We start from the raw sequence: 21907 nt of genomic DNA on the forward strand, positions 1-21907 counted from the left end.
AGATAATGGCATTAAAATAATACTCAGTAAAATTATTCGGTGAACGATTAGGTATAAACACCGACAAAACAATGACACAATTTTTACACTAATAGTTGTAATTACAGCTAAAACTGGCTGTAATTAATTCCAGTTTATAAACTGGGATAATAAATTATAGCTTTGCAAACATTATAAATATATCTAATAATATTAAACTGAACATTTATTGAAATAAACAATATTTTCGTTTTAACTTGTAAGAGCGTAACTTTGAACCCGACTATTGACGTCATTTTTGTAAATGACGTCATATGTTTCCCAGTTAAAGTGGCAATGTCGGATTTTGTAATTGATGTTTTGCCGTGAAAGCAACATTTCACCTATCTGGTTTTGTGAAAGGAATGTGTGCAAAGCTTTACAATAATATAAGTATTAATGTCTGCTATTCATTAAACCTCTTGAACATGCCCATTGATTAAAACAACAATTAAAAGTCCCTGTTGCTAAATATACAGTTTCATAACTCCTGTGTTTTCTAATCTTGTGATTAGAAAGTAAAGTGATTAGTACCCATACATTACTCTCATTGATCACTAAGCTGCAAATTTAATTAATTAAATGGACAATCAAGGAGTGGCCATTACACTACATCTAATATCATCCTTGCAGCTCTCTTAGTAAACGTTCTAATCCATCCTGATTACAGTTTCCCCAAATTACACAGCAGTAGGGGCCTAATCGATGAGTGGTAAAATATACCCATTGTAGAAAAGTTTTCTTGCATCTAAATTTAAATACCTAATGATTTTCGAAAAAAGATACAGACGTTTAGAGATCAAGGAACACACATGTTTAACCTGATTTGTCCATTTTAAATTATTATCAACTTTAATTCCTAAAAGTTTTTCACAATCAGTGTGTTGCAGACGTTCTGAATTTATTATAAGAGAAATATCATTTTGGACTAACTTTTTGTCTTGTTCCTATAGTCATATATTTGGTCTTTTTTGTGTTTATGAACATTTTAGGGGTAAAAATTCAAATATAATTTTTTGAAGTAAACGAAATCTTGGCTTAAATCCGGGGGAGCAGACGAAAATGTGCCTAAACTATAAGAAATGTCTTGGATGAACAATTATAAAATGACTTTCCAAAACGTATTTGCTTAATTTAGCTCCCAGGGTAGGGTAGACTTTCTTGTATACAGTGACGTTTATTTGTGGGGTTTTTTGTAAATATGGAACAGTAAATAAAAAATTTGGTGTAGTAAACTAATACACTCTGAAAGTTATTTGGTTATAAATTTTTGACCCTTAAATTCTTTTGAGTAGTATCATGATATGCCTAACCCTGACTCGTATCGTGTAGCAGGCCCTTTAGTGACGTTACCAACGATTGTTTCGTTGCATAGTAGAATTCGTCCATTAGCGTTGGAATAATAATAATAATAATAATAATAATAATAATGCAATAAGAATTATAAATAATAATACAAACCCAACAAAATAACAAAACCCCCACAAAGAAACCAAAACAAAAAATCAAAAAAATATGCGCGTTGCCCTGTAATTTATATTATTAATACTAATGTTCTAAATGGGTCCTTTTTTATTACACAAATTAATGTGCTCTAGTGGTGTCGTTAACGTAAACAAACTAACGTTTGTATTACATGTATGGACTTGGACCATAAGTTGTAAACGGATATTAGGCCCGATTTGATGAACGACATTGACCTAACGCATCGCATGCTTTCGTTGGAATGGCGGGTTGATGTACGCTTGTGTGACGTTATCAAGTTCATTTTACAGATTTGCGAAGGACTGGTGTTAACAAACGTCAGACGTGTTAATTACTTTAACCACAGTATCTAATAACTTGGGTCATTAGACAAAATGGTTTCGTGTAGCTTTGTTCACACCTGTATTTGTATAGTGACTGTGCAGGTGTGGTTGTTGTTATTGATTTCCGGGGTTGGAGAAAGCGGCACCCCGCCACAAATAAAGCAAGCACCCTGCCCATGCCACGACCACAACCAGTGCCGCCGACTCCCAGCATCAAGCACAAAAGACAAAGAGGTAGGCATGCCCTTGTGAAGAATATTGTTCAATTTGCTGGCCGTGTCGATATTTATAGTTCAGTTGTCATTCGTAAAACATGTCGATGTTACTGTGTTAGGGGTCATTATTGATTCCTTGTTTGCCAGCCTAAGGTCATGTTGACTTATGACTGTGACAACAATAAAATAAAGATAATATTATTTAGTAATGAGGTCAAATCTAAAAGCTGAAAAGCGAGCACAGTTTCCACAAGGTTGGCCCAAAGTTTATGAATAAAATATAATATTCTATAAAACTTCAACCAACATAATAATTTAATATTAGCCATGTATGTACATATATATTACATATATAAGCTCATCAATAGGAAATTACAAGTGCTTGTTGCAGTTACCTAGACAAATACTTGAATGTTGAGGTGGAGACAGTTGAAAGGGAATGAATAATCATAGTAATAAACATAATTTTTTTTTATTCTTACAAGTAATTTTTCAAATTATTTTTATTATTTATTTTATTTTTTATTTTATTTATTATTATTTTCAGTTTCAGATTCTTGAACCAGTATCAAACTGTAATGCTTTTGTGATTTGAACATATCAGGGGCAGATCCAGGATTTTGTAAAATTTGAATTTGTCTAAGGGAGCAGCATCTGTAGGGTTTCTGTGGACATGCTCTCTGGAACATTTTGAAATACAGATGCTCAGACTCGTCAGAGATGCATTTTGATGGCAATTTAGTGTTAGAAACTATGTATTGTCTCGGGACATGTGCCATCAACGCCCCAAACTGCGTTCACCTAACAACATTTCTAACTGCATTCAGGCGCATGTGTTTGCAAAAAGTATCGTACTGTGCATGTGCAGTTCGTCATTTTCCATTTTTAAGGCAACCACATGAAAAAATATATGTTTCTTAATTGTGCACAGTTGCCGAACACTTAATTTATTAATTATTTTAAAGGCAAAATTCAATTTGTCAAGCGTTCTGTTCCGGTCCGCATTTTATCAACACGCATTGCTCACACTTGATGTCAATACTGATAGGCATTTACATTCATACCTGCGAATAGTTTATAAAATATCATATTTTTTTTTATGATTTGATTCTAAATTAACACAATTTATATACTCAAAATTATTTACAACTGTTATGAATGGATTATGAATTCTATTCACTACAATAGAGGCACAAAAATGTAGCATACCTTTTGCAGATCGCAATGTTTGAGATTTAAAAATTTGGGCAGTAACCCAGTTGGATACTGACATTTCAAAATCTGGTATCCCACTCAAATGAAATTCATAAATAACATCGTAACAAACTTGGAAGACACTGTTCTCGTTCCCAGTCAATTGCTACGCCGCAATCGAAATTTGGGAATTCGTGAAATTCGCAATGAAACTGAATCGGCAAAATGATTTGTTGCATCTATTTTTGAGTAATATGGATATAAATTAAAATTTATCAGTAATATATAAGTGTTTCTGATATTACTAATGATAAACCTACCTGTATCAATATCTCAAATAAAATTTGAAGGGATCGAGGAAACATCCAACAAAGACAATAGTGACATAGCGGTTCCCAGTCTAGTGCTATATATATGCCGCTATTGCTCCAGTGTAGCATTAGACTGGGTAATGAGTTGGGGGAGATATTGTTACCGCATAGCATTAGACTGGGTACGAGCTCGAAAATACTGTTACTTAACTTTATCAGTAAATGACGACTTTCATTGTTTCAGCGAAAAATAAAAATGCAGGATTAAAAACAACAACATTATATGATATCTCAGTGGGATACTGGGTTATTGAAGTCTGGTATCCAAAATTGAATTCTGGTATCCCCAGGATATCAGGATACCGTTAATCTCGAACACTGGATCGAATATAATTTAATTGAAAACAAATTCTAACAATAGGGGTCATAAAAATCATAAAAATTAAATTCTTTGGCCTTGTTGATCTGGCACGTGTGAGGTCATGTGACACGCACTGAATGTTAATTCATCTTTCTCCATTTTAAGTCAATTTCTATGAGTCATGTGGACCCGATATCAGTAATTTTAAGAAATAAACAAAAACGACTTAGTAAAATTAATGGTTTTAGGGGTTTGTAAAGTTTTGTATTTAGATACTTACTTTTCTCAACTTTATTGTTTATAAAAATGTTCCTGAACTGTGAAGAAAAACCTCATAAATGAACGACATGCCGATGACAACAAATCGGATGCAGATTGCGCGAACCGTGCACGAGAAAACAAAGTGAACGGAATTTGAAGCGTAACGCAGTTAGGGACATTGACGATATTACGACGAGCTATCGATCTTTAAATAGCAATTGTGTGTCATCAAAGAAAAGCTATGACGTCAAATGCAGAAGTTTTTGTTGATGGAAGTATTTTTTATTGATAAGAATAAAGCAATGTTTACAACTTGCCAGTTTGCAGTAAGTATAAACAATTAAAAGTACTATTTTTCCGTAAGGCACTTTTTTAACAGACATAAATATCCCTCTATCTCCAAATTTTCACAATGAATTTTACTCACCTGCTGCACGAGAGATTGTCGTCTGCTAAGTACTAGAGAAATAAACACAAAACAATTACACCCCTATGTCAATCTATTTCTATGGACCTCTGAATGAGTCCACTGTCCTTATTTTACATGCACTGTATACGATTATATTGGGTCAGGAATAAACAACATTTAAGTGCATATTACATCTTAAAATAATATCTCTTCAACATGAAATGTGTAGTGGACATTGTTTTGAATAATAGTAATAATCAACAAACAAGCAAAAATGCTCGAAGGGCTGTCAAATGTATCCCATCCTATCAATGTAGCCTACAAATAGTGACTGTTTGCACTGGACTATATGGTTTACATGTGATGATAGGGTTAAAATTTATTTTAATGGTGTTATTTTTAATATGGAATTTATGGACCACCACACATCGTTTCAAGTTGTTTGGAGTTATTTTTCTTAAATATTGGTCATTCAGTAGTTATCTGGATGTTCTGCTTCATTAGTCAATTAAATATACACCAAATTAATTGGCCAATTAAAACCCCCAATTAAAATGAGATTTTAAAAAACCCAGAAATCGGAACACCACGAAGCAGATAACAAAGACAGCATTCGGGAATGGTCGGATTTTATTGTGTATTTGGCCGAGATGTCCCGAATGGTTACGTACTGGATCACAATGACTGCATTCGGTCTACAATATCAATGTTTATAATATAAATGAATGTTGGCAAATTATGGTAAGCCGATACATTCAGTTTTGCGACCCATGAGCACGATTTTAATGTGGAATAAACATATGTTGATCATACAATTATTAATAGTAGCTCATATATTTTATAGAAAGAAGATCGCCCAAATAATATTATTTGGGCGACTAACAGCATTATTTTTTAATATTTAAGTCTCCCAAACGGGACTTTGGTCGCATTTGGCGACCTGGCCACAGGCCATTTCGAGCCCTGGGAACATTTTGTTTTTAAGATCCATAGCATCATACCCAAAAATTTATTTCTGGCAGAAACACTACCTGGCTATCTAGAAGCACGACAGGGACAGACATGCTCGAAACCTTAGTGGTATATATGAGCATGTTAAAATAAATCAGCTTAGCTCAATTTCCGGAGGAAGCTTCCAACAAAGTCTTCACAAGTTACAGGACAGTGCCTTGCAAGTTGGCAAACTTATGCTTAATCCTTTTGTTGTTTATACAATAATATATGTTTTCAGTTACAACAAAGTCTAGTTGGAATTGCTGTAACTGGTTACATTGTTCACTTTGTTGAGGTGGAGGGGGTGGAGGGCATAGCCAGGTGGTAAAGCGCACGCCTCATGCACGGTCTATTATATATCCCAGCCGGTGGGCCCATCGGACTATTTCTTATTCCAACCAGTATACAATGACTGGTACATGTATATCAAAGGTCATGGTATGTGCTGTCCTGTCTGTGGGATGGTGCATGTATAAAAGATCCCTTGCTACTAATGAAGAAATATAGCGGGTTTCTCTCTATGACTTTGTCAAAACTGACCATATGTTTGACATCCAATTGCCAATGATTAATAAATCAATGTGCTGTAGTGGTGTCGTCAAACAAAACAAACTTTAACATTGTTCACTGAGATGGAGATGATTTTACAGGGCTTGAAATATTGAGGTCTGTGAAAAGCAGGTGAAATAACCAAAAAAACTACTATTTTAAAAACACCCAAAAATATCATAGGTAATTTTGCAAGAGACTGATGTATGTACGATTATGTCATCTGCTATTTAGCTTGTCATTTTGTTATACACTGTATTTTAATTGCATTATAATGTTTTAAAATATACTGACTTTGAAAAGAAATTATACCTAGACTCTCGGAGACTACTGAAGAAAACCCAGAATATGGTTATTCTTTAAAAATATATATATATTCATGAGAATGGTCTTTTTGGTACATGTATGTTGTGAACAATATTTCATTCCATTTAACCAACATTTCATTTCCTTTATCCAAATTGGAATTAAAAGGAATTTATCCAATGTTTCTTGGTACAGTTTCATTTGGATGTCAGTATATATCTCAGAGATTCTTAAAAAAAAAATTCATATACTATCCCCAATGCTCCCACACACCCTCTGCTGCTTATACAGGGCTTCTAGATTTTTTTATATAATCCACTAGCCATGGGATCAGTAATTTAAAAACTTTACTAGCCACAATTAGCCCTACTTTACTTTAAGTTAATACAATTTTACTAAATAATAGTAATAATCGGATATATCACCTAAAGAGGGAGATATAGAACTTAAAAACACTAACATTGAGTGGTGGTAGTGGTAGAGACAGGTTATTCATAAATCATATTTACAAAACAGACTTAACTGCAACATTTGACAAAGAAACATTCACTAGCCGTCGGGCATGGCAATTGTAGTTATTTACCAACATTGAATATCACTAGCCACAGGAATGGGGCTACCATAATCTAGAAGCCCTGGCTTATATTTTTTTTATTAGCAGGACATATTTTGTTTAGCCTGTTAACAGTGTTGTACAAATAACAGCAGAACACATTTTACTTCCTATTTTGATCCCTGTTTTAATATTTTGATTCAACTTTTCACATGATCCGTCATATAGAGTTGAATGTCAGTTCATTAGGAATCAATGGGATTCTTTTTATATAAATCAGAGAGACTGTACATATTATAAACCACACCAGTCAAAAGTAATTAGTGTGCACGGTTCATCAATCATCTGAAGTTGTAGTAGTCCAATAGCTGTGTACGTCTACACCATACATGTAATATCAGTAATGAGCACATTTTAGAATTTTATAATAATTTATTTTCATGGCTATATTATAGAACATGTATATATACAAATTGGAAAAATATATATTATTATTATTTTATATTAATTTTATTGTTATTATAATATATATACATGTATATTTTTAATTATTATTTAATACATTGTATATATGTGTATCTCTCTCTCTCTGTCTCTCTCTCTCTCTCTCTATATATACATATATACATTAGAATCTCGTTGGCTCGACCACCGCAACGCTCGAACCAAAAACGAAGTCCCGAGTTTTTTGTTCAATAAACCGTTATATTAATTGATGATGGGTCGAAACACACCCAGGGTTCAACTATAAGCCTTCACTTGAACTAAATCATCGGTCCTGTCTGTGTTATTAACTATATTTCCCTCGAACAGGTGATCAAATGGAAAACCACTGAAAAGTACCAATAATTGCTGCACTTGGGCAATTGGTTAGTACAACCTTTGGATTAATTATTTAGGTGGAACGAGCTATAGATGAATTGGTGAATCGCAACAATAGCCATGCAATCCTTTCTTTACCATACTTGTCATGTTGTTTGGTAAGCGGCTCTCGGTAATGATCTTTCCAATACAACTAGTGTGGAATGAACCGTGATAACAATCAAACAATTAGTGCACAAAATAGCGTCTGCGTGAAGCGTTACTTTGATCACGTCTACAAGACCAGTTTTAAATGAAACAATGGGCGAGTTAATCAGCTGTCGTCACTTCAGTAACCACACATTTAATTAATACCGACAAGGGCTTCTGCATCACACAATCGGAGTGATTTCTAATAAATTCTTTCACTCTAATATTTTGCTATATTTAACACCTTGGTAAATATGTTAAGTTTGCAGTTTTCAATCTTCCTGCCCCAGAATTGGTGAACCTTCATTGGATATGGGCACGTTAATAGAGTTCCCAGTTCCCAGCAGTTACAAAAAAATATGTATCTAATTCAACTTTCTAACTGATGTTACGAAATATCCAATGCTGACCAAATTGTTTGGTCAAACTACCTGATGGGTCAAACACTTTCCCGAGCACTGACAGGGTTCGAGCCAACGGGATTCAACTGTGTGTGTGTGTGTATATATACTGAACCGCAAAAGAAACGCGACACATGTGTGGCTGAGAAAATATGTTTCAATTTATTAATATCAAAGATAAATTTTGAAAAATCTGATAAAGTCAATTTATTGGATGCACTTTGACCACAGTCTCTGGGTCGTTTGCCTGTGTTCAGGTAGTGGGGGGATCCAGCACATCGAGATTGTAGGGCGTGACATGTTCAATACCGTGTATGTCCTCCCTGGGTGTTCAAAACGGCCATACACCGTCGGTACATGGAGTGCACGAGGCGGTTCACAAAAGCCATTGGCACCTGTGCCCACACCCTCAGGAAAGCTGCCTCCAGTTGCACACGAGTTGTCGGCTGTGGGACCACCTGGTTAAGCCGTCTCTGGATTTCATCCCACAGGTGTTCAATCGGTTCAAATCAGGGCTGAGAGCCAGCCACGGCATGGTTCTGATGTTGTGCTGACGCAGGAAGTCCATGGTGATCCTGGCCGTGTGGGGGCGAGCATTATCCTGCTGGAACACATGGTTATGGTGACGCGTGAAGAAGGGCACTATGTGAGGTGTTAGAATCTGGTCAACGTAGCGCTGCGCTGTGATGCCATTCCCTCTGCCTGCACCAACATTTTGGAACAAATGGGGCCCAATTCTCTGATTCAGGCCTATAGCACCCCAAACCATGATGCTTTTGCCACCCCACGGGTCTCTCTCCAGGACACATGCATCTCTGTAGCGTTCACCCCTCCTACGCCACACCCTCACTCTGCCATCCGAGTTGGAAACGCAGTACCGGCTCTCGTCAGAGAAGACTATCAACCTCCATTGTTGATGCCGCCAATGTTGGTGCTGTGTAGCCCACTGTAGTCGTGGCGGGCGGTGAGGACAGGTCCTCGAGCGGGACGTCGGCAAAACAGGTTGTTGGCGGCCAGTCGACGTCGTACCGTGTCGTCACTGATGGGTCGCTGTCCAGTGCCAATGGTCGCGCGAGCTGTCATGCTGGCCGTTCTGAAGCGATCATGGAGGTGTTGCCGGTTGATGTAGCGGTCCTGCCTGGGCGTGGTCACCCGGCGTGTCTGCAGTGCTGTTGGTGTTGATGTACCGCTGCTGTAGACGATGGATGGTGCTGACATGGACATTGTAAGCGTTAGCAACAACCAGGGCACGCTGCCTGGCTTGCAATCGGCCGATAGCTTGTTCTCTCTGCGCTGCTGACAATCGGGTCATACCTGATGCGTGCAAATTACGAATGCCAGGAACGCGGTTCAAGTTGGTTTTTATACCCATAACCTCCACGAGATGCACGTGCATTTCGGTTTTCATGACAATTGTTTGCGACTGCCACCCACGGCCTTCGAGACAGGTGCGTTTTGGCGTGTCGTTTCATGGAAAGTTGAAAGGGTACCTGCAATTTGGGTCTCAGTCATAAACCAGCATGTCTTGTAATATTGACAGTTACATCCCCGAAATAAATTGTTATAATTTACCATATAGAAATGACATTTAAAAATCTCACGTTTCTTTTCGGTTCAGTATGTATATATATTTTTTTATTATTATTTTTTTTTTTTTAAGTTGCCCCTAAAGGTTAATTTATTATATCTTTAACTTTAACTGATTAAGTTCCTTATTTGCCAAAATCCCTGCAGTGAGGTACAGCATATACAGGGGCAGATTATGCTTTAGGTAAAGGTGGTGGGGGGTGGGGGGGGGGGGGTCCGAAACAATATGTAAATGTTTATAATGGGAAATTAAAATTTTTATGTGGACATCAATTTAGATCTACGTGATGGGGTTGGGTTGGGTTTTTTTGCCGGGGGGGGGTCCATGCAATTGGGAAACCCCCCATAATCCGCCCCTGGTATATACATGAATTGTAAGAAATAGTATAATAAAATATACCCTAAAGTTCAAAGTTTACTTTGTGTTTGTGAATTAGCATGGCACACATACATGTACACATACATGTACCAATTTTTACTCAGGGCTACCAGATTTTATAACCTATATAAGCTAAAGGTCCAGGCTTGTCAAATCATTAAGTCATCAACTATATTATGGTCAAGACCAATGTATTTTAATTTTTATAAAAAAACACGCACATGCGCACCTGTTAAGGGTGAAAGTTTGTTAAATTGTTACAAAAATGGGACAAATTAATGGCTTAAATTTGAACAATAAACTGGAATCTTTCTGCAAATGTCCTTTTTTTTTGTGTGATCTGCATTGCGTATATAGTAATGTATCTTGAAATAACAAAGGGAAGATAAGTTAATAGTTTAACTTTTAGTATGATGTTTTTGGTAAAATGCATACATGCATGATTTATTGAAATTGGGAATTTTAAGTTGTGTAACTAAATTTATCATATAATATCTTACATTTTCAGTGCAAACAAAGTATGTGATATTTTTCAGATCACATACTTTAAGAATTTGATAACTTTGCAAATTAGATGTAAATTAGTTGAGGTCTTGGCACTAGGTTTAATATTTTATTGACATTTAAGCAAACGTACTTGGGTGACACTCCATGATTGATGTATGCATTCATATAGTCATCAAATAAAAACATTTCAATGGCAATTTGACAATGAAAGCTGTCCAGCGTTCAGAAAACAAAAAACGTTAGGCACAACTTTATTTTGATGTAAGGACATCCAAAATGACGTCATTCGAGTTTGACGTCATTTCCGTTCAAAAATACACCACACCACATATTCTTACGTCATTTGAATATCTAGTAATGACGGACTGGAATTAAAGTTGCGTGTACAGTTTACAAAAACATATTAAGCTTGAGCTTATATGATAAAGAGATTACCCTCGTGTATTTCGGTATTGTCAGTATCATATATTAAGAATAAAAATAATGTATTATGCTCGCCATGCAGAGGCTCACATAATACAATTTTTATTCCTAATATATGATATTTACGATACCGAAAAACACTGGTAATAACCTGTATATATGTCCAACTATAAGCCACGTTTTAATGCAACCATATCATATTACATCATGTTTGTTATGATGAGTCGTAAACACCTAACCTTGTCTCAGATATATTTTCAGGGTGTCCCATTTCACTTGGTACTTGTCACTAGTTCTTGATTACATCACAGCGACAATAAAGTTATAACCAAATTGTTTCATCTAGCAATAGCAGTATAATGGACTGAACACGCAAACCATCTTTATTTCATTGTCATTCAGACCAGTATAATCATGCAGGATACAATCAAGTGATTTGCTTATCCTATGCAGTGGGATCGGCCTTGGTGGCGTCATGGCAGACCATCGGTCTACAGGCTGGTAGGTACTGGGTTCGGATCCCAGTCGAGGCATGGGATTTTTAATCCAGATACTGACTCCAAACCCTGAGTGAGTGCTCCGCAAGGCTCAATGGGTAGGTGTAAACCACTTGCACCGACCAGTGATCCATAACTGGTTCAACAAAGGCCATGGTTTGTGCTATCTTGCCTGTGGGAAGCGCAAATAAAAGATCCCTTGCTGCCTGTCGTAAAAGAGTAGCCTATGTGGCGACAGCGGGTTTCCTCTCCAAATCTGTGTGGTCCTTAACCATGTGTCTGACGCCATATAACCGTAAATAAAATGTGTTGAGTGCGTCGTTAAATAAAACATTTCTTTCTTTCTTTCTTTCCTATGCAGTGGATCACATGTTGGCATGTTTACATATACATGTGTATGTAACAGTTGAGAGAGATAAATTGTAAAATACTGTAGATCCTGAAATTAATGTGTCCCTAATGTGAGTGATGGTGGTCACACTAAAATGCAAGTGGCCTCCATTTGAAATATTACTTTCCTAATAACACACGCCTGTGTACTTTTCTGCTAAATCCGAGTTACAGGTGTCTTCAATGAGATAAACTCACTAACATGTCAGTTAACCTGTTTAGTCCCTAGTGTTTTAAGTGAGATCAAAACAAAGAAATGGTCAACCTCAGGATTAGCGTGCTAAAAGCCATTCACATGCAATGAATCATTTCGGCTTTTTATAGGTTGGCCAAACACCCTGCAGTCATAACACTTGGCTGGCATTTAGCTGGACTGTCTACAGTTGTGTTTTATAAATTAGAATTTTAATCTTTGTTTGTTTTTGTTTCAATAACGTAGGACACATAGACAAAACATAGAAATGTCATATTATTAATGCGAATAACACAAACTCGCATTGATATTATGATCGCATTAATTTCAGGATCTACAGTATATATGATGAAAGTGTTAGCCTAGCTAGTATCACTATTTAATGAATGCAATTTAGAGAGTTGACAATTTCACATTTTAGTCTGTTAAGTTTCTCACGTTAGTGAATTTAGTGATAAATACACAGAACTATTTTTTGTCATTAGAAATTAAAACCAAAAGAGCTCAAGATTAGGTAAATTGACATTTGTAAAACATTTGACAGACATTGCATGGAGTGGTCGTGTCTGCCATCAAGATATTCTTAAACTAAAACTATGATGTAACCAACAAGAGGTGCCAAGCTGTCCATTGTTGAAATATATATGAAGATCATCTATTCTCTTATCCTCAGGTATATGGAACAGATTTATATTCCATGAAAAGCAATATAAGAAATTTCTATCTTACATGGGATATCACGCGCTTGTGTTTAACATGACATTGTTGGTAATATATGACATCATATTAATGTGAGGTGGTGACGTGAGGTCATTAGACAGAGTTTTAAATTATTATTTTGTTATTAAAACCTTCATTTTAAAAGCTATCTTGTTAATCTGTTCGTGTAAAATAATGGTTTATTTACCGAATGAATTAGAGAAAAAGACTCCATCATATGCGGTCATGTGGGATAGAAAAAGTACACACAAGGTGGTGAAAATATCGACCTGGGGAGTCTTATAATATTTTACAACATACATATATATGCTACCTGGGCCTTTTAATGGGCATAACATTTTGACAGAGGAAATGGTATCCCGATATTTAATTGCACATGATCAAAAATATTGTTAATATATGACAAACATAAATAGTAAAAGTAAATTCAGCCAATATTCAAAAAAATAAATTCTTTCAGTGTTTCTGCCAGAATGAAATTTTAGGGTATGGTGTTAACGGGGTATGGGCATCCCCCAGAATGAAAATGGATTAAGTTTAGGGTTGGTGGTAAGAAAAATTGTATAGTAATAATAAGAGTAATTAATTTTGTGAAAAAGTTAACTTATATGGGAACACACCTCAATTATCTGGGCAGGGTTGAAAATTAACATGAAAACTTCAACTAGCCCTTTAATTATCATATTGAAAAATAACTGCACATTCAAATTCAAAACCTGAATGAATCCAATAGTCAATGATTAAGTAATAAATGCAGGGCTAGCTCTGGGTGAACATAAACTTTTGCCAGATTATCTATTAAACTTTAAAAATGGCAGAAAACCAGTTATTTTCTAATAAAATATAGGTAAATTATTTTGCCAACTTAAAATAAAATTCGCCAATTGTTTTTAAAATTCACAATTGGCGAATTTGGCGACTGCCAGAGCTACATGTAGCCCTGAAATGTGCTCTAGTGGTGTCGTTAAACAAAACAAACTTGTTAAATAATAACAATGTGCTCACCATATATATTAGTTAGTAGTCTGTTTGCGTCAAAAGGAAACTGATAATAAATAAATGAATAAAGTGAAAATTCATATATTAAGATGACTAAAGGCTAGAACAGCTTGACTTGCATTGTCTCTGAAGTAAAATATAATGCAGTATAAATAGACTAAACGTAGAACTGCGCGTGCTATACAGTAAACTCGTCTGGGAGTCGCAGTCCTCTTTGAGGTGATCAACAGGGATGATATTTCAGTGAAGAATTTCCTTGGCAGTGGTTGTACTCCTATAGACGAGGAAACTAGATAGAGATCCATGGAATCATCCACTATTTTGCCAAATACTCTGATCATGTATTACGGTTTTGTCGTTCAGATTACTGTGGATGTTCCATCAATTGCCTTAAAACATATATTAGAAATGAAGATTTAACCTATGCAATTTGATGGCAATGTGTAAAGAATTTTCTTTTTAATTTACACTGAACTTTTCCCCCCAAAAATGAATATTTTCTGCCTCAGTAAAATTTAATAATGTGTGTGTGCATGTGTTGGTGTTTTTAATATGGATATTGTAAATGCTATGTACAGTAGTAGGTTGCTAATAAAATAAATATCGAAAGAAAAATAAATCTGTTAACAAATAAAAACATTTCACCAAAATACACAATGTACATTCTTTTATCATGTTACAAAGGATAAAAGCGTATTGATCTGTTCTTTATTTCATATTCTATGTCTTCTGCTGTACGTCAGATCTGTAGTTTGCACTAACGCAGTCGCATTGTGTTTTGTCACATTTGATTCAGTTTCAGTGTGTTTCTTTTTTTAACTCGCACTGTACTCCTCAGATGCTTAAAATCGATGGTTGCCCAATGGACTATTTTTGTAAAATTCTTAGTCACCCGTAACCAATAAAGGTCACCATGGGCGACTGCTAATTTTCAACCCTGTCTGAGCTGTCTGTCCAGGACAGTGGTTTGGTTGTTAGTGGTTAGTGAGAGAAAGAGAAGAGAGTGTCATGGTCTTGCACCTACCCATTGATGCGCTCTGGATGGGAGCTGGTACCGGGCTTTGAACCCTGTACCTACCAGTCTTGTGTCGATGGCTTCACCACAACACCACCGAGGCCAGTAATTTATGAATGGTGTGTATGGACACAGTAATCTGAAACTATGCCCAGCATATATATATCTGTTAAAGGGAATATATATATATATATATATATATAAAATAATAAAAATTTTGAGATAATTATACATATATGTACATGTATGTACATCAAAGCAGATGGTAACATTATATTACTAGTTTACTCCAATGATCTTTTATGTGATTATTTATGTAGTTGATAGTAAAAGAGATGGTAATAAAAGAGATAATGATGAATAATAATTTTGATCTACAATAACTCTTTAACAAATTGTTAACGTTAATGCATGTATGTGTACATGTATCTAAGCTGCATGATGTTAACAGTATGTTTAAAACAAAGTTAGAAATATATATGACATGGCCATCGATCGATCGTCATTAATTTTCTGTTTCACTGTATTCACTCTAAAGAGTGCATGTACTGTATAAGTACCCTAATCATGTGCTGTATGTGGACTGAAAATGCTTTTAATGTTGTTAGTCATGCAGTCAAATTAAGGTCATTCAACAGCTCTTAGTACAAGAGTACACGTGTGTATTTACATTATCTGCTTGAAATCTAATGAGAACACTTGTACATAAAGTTGATCTCTTCTTTAAACATGATACTCTACATGTATGTGATACATTCAGGATATCAGAAACCACATGATATATACATGTGCATGGTGCATGTAGCACTTGCCTGATGGGCCATGGATTTAGGATCAATTCCTGTCAGGCCCATTGGGCTATTTCTTGTTCTAGCCAGTGCTCCGCAACTGGTGTAACAATTAATGCCGAGGTATGTACTATCCTCTCTGTGGGATGGTGCATATAAAAGATCCCTTGCTGCTAATCGAAAAGAGTAGCCCATGAAGTGGTGACAGCTGGTTTTCTCTCACAATATCTCTGTGATCCTTGACCATATGTCTAACGCCATAAATAACTATAACTATAAATAAAATGTGTTGAGTGTGTCTTTAAATAAAACATTTCCTTCCTTCCATACACATGCATGTGTATGTGCTAATACATGTATATCCAGTGGTGAAAATCGGTTAGCTGTTGATTTTTCTGAGATTCTGGATATTAATTAGCAATGCCTGAATAACTCTTCATTCTTTGATGAACAGTGTACAGATCATTATGTATGAAAGAAAGAAAGAAAGAAATGTTTTATTTAACGACGCACTCAACACATTTTATTTATGGTTATATGGAAAGAAGTGTTTTATTTAACGACGCACTCAACACATTTTATTTACGGTTATATGGCGTCAGACATGTGGTTCAGGACCACACAGGTTTTGAGAGGAAACCCGCTGTCGCCACTACATGAGCTACTCTTCCGATAGGCAGCAAGGGATCTTTTATTTGCACTTCGCACAGGCAGGATAGCACAAACCATGGCCCTTGTTGAACCAGTTATGGATCAATGGTCGGTGCAAGTGGTTTACACCTACCCACTGAGCCTTGCGGAGCACTCTCAGGGTTTGGAGTCGGTATCTGGATTAAAAATCCCATGCCTCGACTGGGATCCGAACCCAGTACCTACCAGCCTGTAGACCAATGGCCTAATCACGCCACCACCGAGGCCAGTCATTATACATGAAGGCCCACATGGCACATACATGTGTATATAGCTCCATGCTTTGTAAGACTGCATATATTTGCAATTTTTCAGTAGCAGATTCAAGGGGTAGGTTTAGGGGGTTCAGCACCCTCTTTAGCTGCCAAAATATGTCTGCCCTCGCCTCACACCAAAACATTACTTTTCTTGCTGGATGCACACAGTACAATATAACATTCTCAATTGTTCTTGGTATTCTCAGGGAACATGTTGTTCATTATCTCATCACGTCTACGTAAGTTTCAGAGATCGCTATACAACTTTAAAGGGACATTCCTCAGTTTGCTGCATTGCAAAATGTTTCCGACTAATAAAATATTTCTACAATTAAACTTACATATTAAATATATTTTCTTGTTTAGAATATCAGTGTCTGTATATTCAGTGTGTTTCTGGTCGTCTTAATATTTGTAAGAAGCCCAAACTGGATTTTGGCTTCAAATAATTTCGTACGTACAAAAAAAAAAGATTTTAGGAAATAAAAAGAAATTTACGCTAATATAAATATTAGAACGATCAGAAACACGTTTAATATACAGCCACTAATATGTTATGCAGGAAAATATATTTGATATGTAATTACAATCGTTAAAAAGTCTTTGTTAGTCGATAACATCTTAAAAATTGCAGCAAACTCAGGAATGTCCCTTTAAGACATTGAAACACTATAGTCGCTAATCAATTTTCAGTTGACTAGAAATATCGCTAATCAGCAAAACTGACAAAGACAAAATATTGAGTGTTATAAATCTAATCCAGTTTGACAGCCTAACATATTGAACTTATAACCTCCCCTTTACACAGAATCCTAGATCTGCCCCTGTTTTCTATTTAAAATAATTGTTTGGTCCCATGTCTTTTCATGACTGACTATGGGGAAATGTATGACCTTTAGCATGGGGAAATATGCTTGTATTTTTGTTTTATTCTAAACTTATTGTCTACATTTCAGGCAATAGTTTTTACCAATGCGTCATCGGATTTCACGAAATGGGATTGGAAAAGTGTGACAACTGTGATTGCAACAGCTGACAGTGACAATCAAACAGTCCAACAGCTCATGTGCTATGCACATCATGAGAAGACAAAGTTTGGATTTCAAGGTATTACTAGTGTAGCTGACATCGATACAAACTAGGAACATTAATATCAGTAATTTTCAATCTCTCTGTCTGTCTGTGTGTCTGTCTCTCTCTCTCAGGGCTCGCGCTGTCGGTAGCCAAATTAGCCATTGGTTAATTTTTACCAAAAATGGCTAATAAAATTTGCAAGTGGCTAAAATTTGGGATAAGCCATTTTCTGTCTTCTGATGTGAACAAACGGTTACATAATCTATCCGACACCTCAAACATAATAATACTACCAAATATTCAATTAGGCCTAGCGTAATAGCCATCTCGCGATCGGTAACGAGAAACGGTGTCATGCAGAATACAGCATAGGCCTTATATAATGTTTGCTTATTTTAATAATCACGGTTATTAATTTTAACGGCATGCATTCAACATGTATGACAGCAATGTCTGGAAGATCTGTAACTTGTTATTTTTACTTTGTAAAATCTTTGAACCAAAGTAATAAAAACATTCCTATTTATTCCAGTTAGTACACAATTAGCTGAAAAAAAATACATTTTCATATTCATATGTAAATGATCCAGGGTGAGCCCTGCACGCGCGCTCTCTCTCTCTCTCTCTCTCTCTCTCTCTCTCTCTCTCTCTCTCTCTCTCTCTCTCTCTCTCTCTCTCTCTCTCTCTCTCTCTCTCTCTCCATATGTACTATTATTGTCTATTAAATTTGATTTGGTAGTATCCATGCTATATGGTAATGCATGTAACGTAAATTTATTTATGTTGTTAAACATCTCTTTTCTCTCTTAGTGGATCCACTGCCTCATCTTGATGACTTCAACACAACGTCTAACGACACTCAGAACTGGATGCGAAAGATAGCTCAGACCCGTCTGGACCTGCGGGCCGATATGGTGGTGGTCGACCTGGTCGACATATTTCATTCTGAGGATGTTGATCTGAAGGCCCTCATTAAACTCCTGCATCATGTAAAAGATTCCATTTCTCCGACGTCATCCATTGAAAAAACACCTGTCACTGTGAGTTAATAACCCAGCTTTTTAAAGCTAAAAAGTTTGTTTTGTTTAACAACACCGCTAGAGCACATTGATTATTAATCATCGGCTATTAGATGTCAAACATTTGGTAGTTTTGGCATATATACCAAATGGGTCCACCGATGAGGATCGATCCTAGACTGACCACACATCAAGCAAGTGCTTTATCCACTGGGCTATGGTTCAATGCTTGCCTGAGGTGCATGTGTCGCAGGATCAAACCACCTCGGTGGATTAATTTAACTGATTTGTTGTTTTTTTCCCGTTCCAACCAGTGCACCACAACTGGTCAAATTTTGTGCTTTCCTGTCTGTGGAAAAGTGCATATAAAAGATCCCTTGCTACTAATGGGAACATGTAGCAGGTTTCCTTTCTAAGACTGTTTGAGTTACCAAATGTTTGACATCCAAAATTAACTAAAAGGGGAAAACAGCAGTGTATTCAAGTAACACAAAACTTAGTACTTAGATGTACATACTTGTATGTGAAACAAGCATAAATCAGGACAAAATTATACATATTGTAAAGTACAATATTTATTAAATTGTCACAAGTAATAAATAAATTTAAAACAAAAATGTACCTTATTACATCTGTCTGTCTCCCTTTTTTTCACAAAACCTCAAGATATTGAGCTGAAGTTTTATAATAATAATTAATATGTATATTTTTATCATTTACCCATTTTTGACGATGCATGCCAGATCATGTTTGACTTTCATGGGAATTTATTCGAGGAATATAACTCTTACCAAAAACACTGGAATGCATCCATGTTTCACAGAGTTATGGCCCTGAACATTTGTGGGGGACATGTATTCTTTTGCTTGGGGTTTTTGTTTTGTTTTTTTGCTTTTCAACTGGTGTATCAATGGCCATTCCAATCTCGGGGAAAGTGTTAATAATAACGACTTTACAACTGGTGTATCAATGGCCATTCCAATCTCGGGGAAAGTGTTAATAATAACGACTTTACAACTGGTGTAGCAATGGCCATTCCTACATGTATCTCAGGGAAAGTGTTGATAATAACGACTTTACAACTGGTGTATCAATGGCCATTCCAATCTCGGGGAAAGTGTTAATAATAACGACTTTACAACTGGTGTAGCAATGGCCATTCCAATCTCGAGGAAAGTGTTGATAATAACAACTTTACAACTGGTGTAGCAATGGCCATTCCTACATGTATCTCAGGGAAAGTGTTGATAATAACGACTTTACAACTGGTGTATCAATGGCCATTCCTACATGTATCTCAGGGAAAGTGTTGATAATAACGACTTTACAACTGGTGTAGCAATGGCCATTCCAATTTCTGGGAAAGTGTTAATAATAACGACTTTACAACTGGTGTAGCAATGGCCATTCCTACATGTATCTCAGGGAAAGTGTTGATAATAACGACTTTACAACTGGTGTATCAATGGCCATTCCTACATGTATCTCAGGGAAAGTGTTGATAATAACGACTTTACAACTGGTGTAGCAATGGCCATTCCAATCTCAGGGAAAGTGTTAATAATAACGACTTTACAACTGGTGTAGCAATGGCCATTCCTACATGTATCTCAGGGAAAGTGTTGATAATAACGACTTTACAACTGGTGTAGCAATGGCCATTCCTACATGTATCTCAGGGAAAGTGTTGATAATAACGACTACAACTGGTGTATCAATGGCCATTCCTACATGTATCTCAGGGAAAGTGTTGATAATAACGACTTTACAACTGGTGTAGCAATGGCCATTCCTACATGTATCTCAGGGAAAGTGTTGATAATAACGACTTTACAACTGGTGTAGCAATGGCCATTCCAATCTCGGGGAAAGTGTTGATAATAACGACTTTACAACTGGTGTATCAGTGGCCATTCCTACATGTATCTCAGGGAAAGTGTTGATAATAACGACTTTACAACTGGTGTAGCAATGGCCATTCCTACATGTATCTCAGGGAAAGTGTTGATAATAACGACTTTACAACTGGTGTATCAATGGCCATTCCAATCTCGGGGAAAGTGTTAATAATAACGACTTTACAACTGGTGTATCAATGGCCATTCCAATCTCGTGGAAAGTGTTGATAATAACGACTTTACAACTGGTGTATCAATGGCCATTCCCACATGTATCTCAGGGAAATTGTTGATAATAACGACTTTACAACTGGTGTATCAATGGCCATTCCAATCTCGGGGAAAGTGTTAATAATAACGACTTTACAACTGGTGTATCAATGGCCATTCCAATCTCGGGGAAAGTGTTAATAATAACGACTTTACAACTGGTGTAGCAATGGCCATTCCTACATGTATCTCAGGGAAAGTGTTGATAATAACGACTTTACAACTGGTGTATCAATGGCCATTCCAATCTCGGGGAAAGTGTTAATAATAATGACTTTACAACTGGTGTAGCAATGGCCATTCCAATCTCGAGGAAAGTGTTGATAATAACGACTTTACAACTGGTGTAGCAATGGCCATTCCTACATGTATCTCAGGGAAAGTGTTGATAATAACGACTTTACAACTGGTGTATCAATGGCCATTCCTACATGTATCTCAGGGAAAGTGTTGATAATAACGACTTTACAACTGGTGTAGCAATGGCCATTCCAATCTCAGGGAAAGTGTTAATAATAACGACTTTACAACTGGTGTAGCAATGGCCATTCCTACATGTATCTCAGGGAAAGTGTTGATAATAACGACTTTACAACTGGTGTAGCAATGGCCATTCCAATCTCAGGGAAAGTGTTAATAATAACGACTTTACAACTGGTGTAGCAATGGCCATTCCTACATGTATCTCAGGGAAAGTGTTGATAATAACGACTTTACAACTGGTGTAGCAATGGCCATTCCTACATGTATCTCAGGGAAAGTGTTGATAATAACGACTTTACAACTGGTGTATCAATGGCCATTCCTACAT

General features: G+C 36.3%; 1 protein-coding gene across 1 annotated transcript in view; it reads left to right on the forward strand.

Annotated features, from left to right (window-relative positions):
* Window positions 1-1752: 1752 nt before the first annotated feature.
* LOC121381562 (di-N-acetylchitobiase-like) overlaps window positions 1753-21907 on the forward strand; it is a 40284-nt gene continuing 20129 nt past the window's right edge. The window contains exons 1-3 of the mRNA XM_041510893.1: window positions 1753-2060; window positions 17792-17942; window positions 18720-18949. Coding sequence (XP_041366827.1) covers window positions 1878-2060; window positions 17792-17942; window positions 18720-18949 — 564 coding nt within the window. The 5' untranslated portion in view covers window positions 1753-1877. The remainder of the gene's footprint in view (window positions 2061-17791; window positions 17943-18719; window positions 18950-21907) is intronic.

The sequence above is a fragment of the Gigantopelta aegis genome, chromosome 9, assembly GCF_016097555.1.
Source record: "Gigantopelta aegis isolate Gae_Host chromosome 9, Gae_host_genome, whole genome shotgun sequence".
NCBI lineage: Eukaryota > Metazoa > Mollusca > Gastropoda > Neomphalida > Peltospiridae > Gigantopelta > Gigantopelta aegis.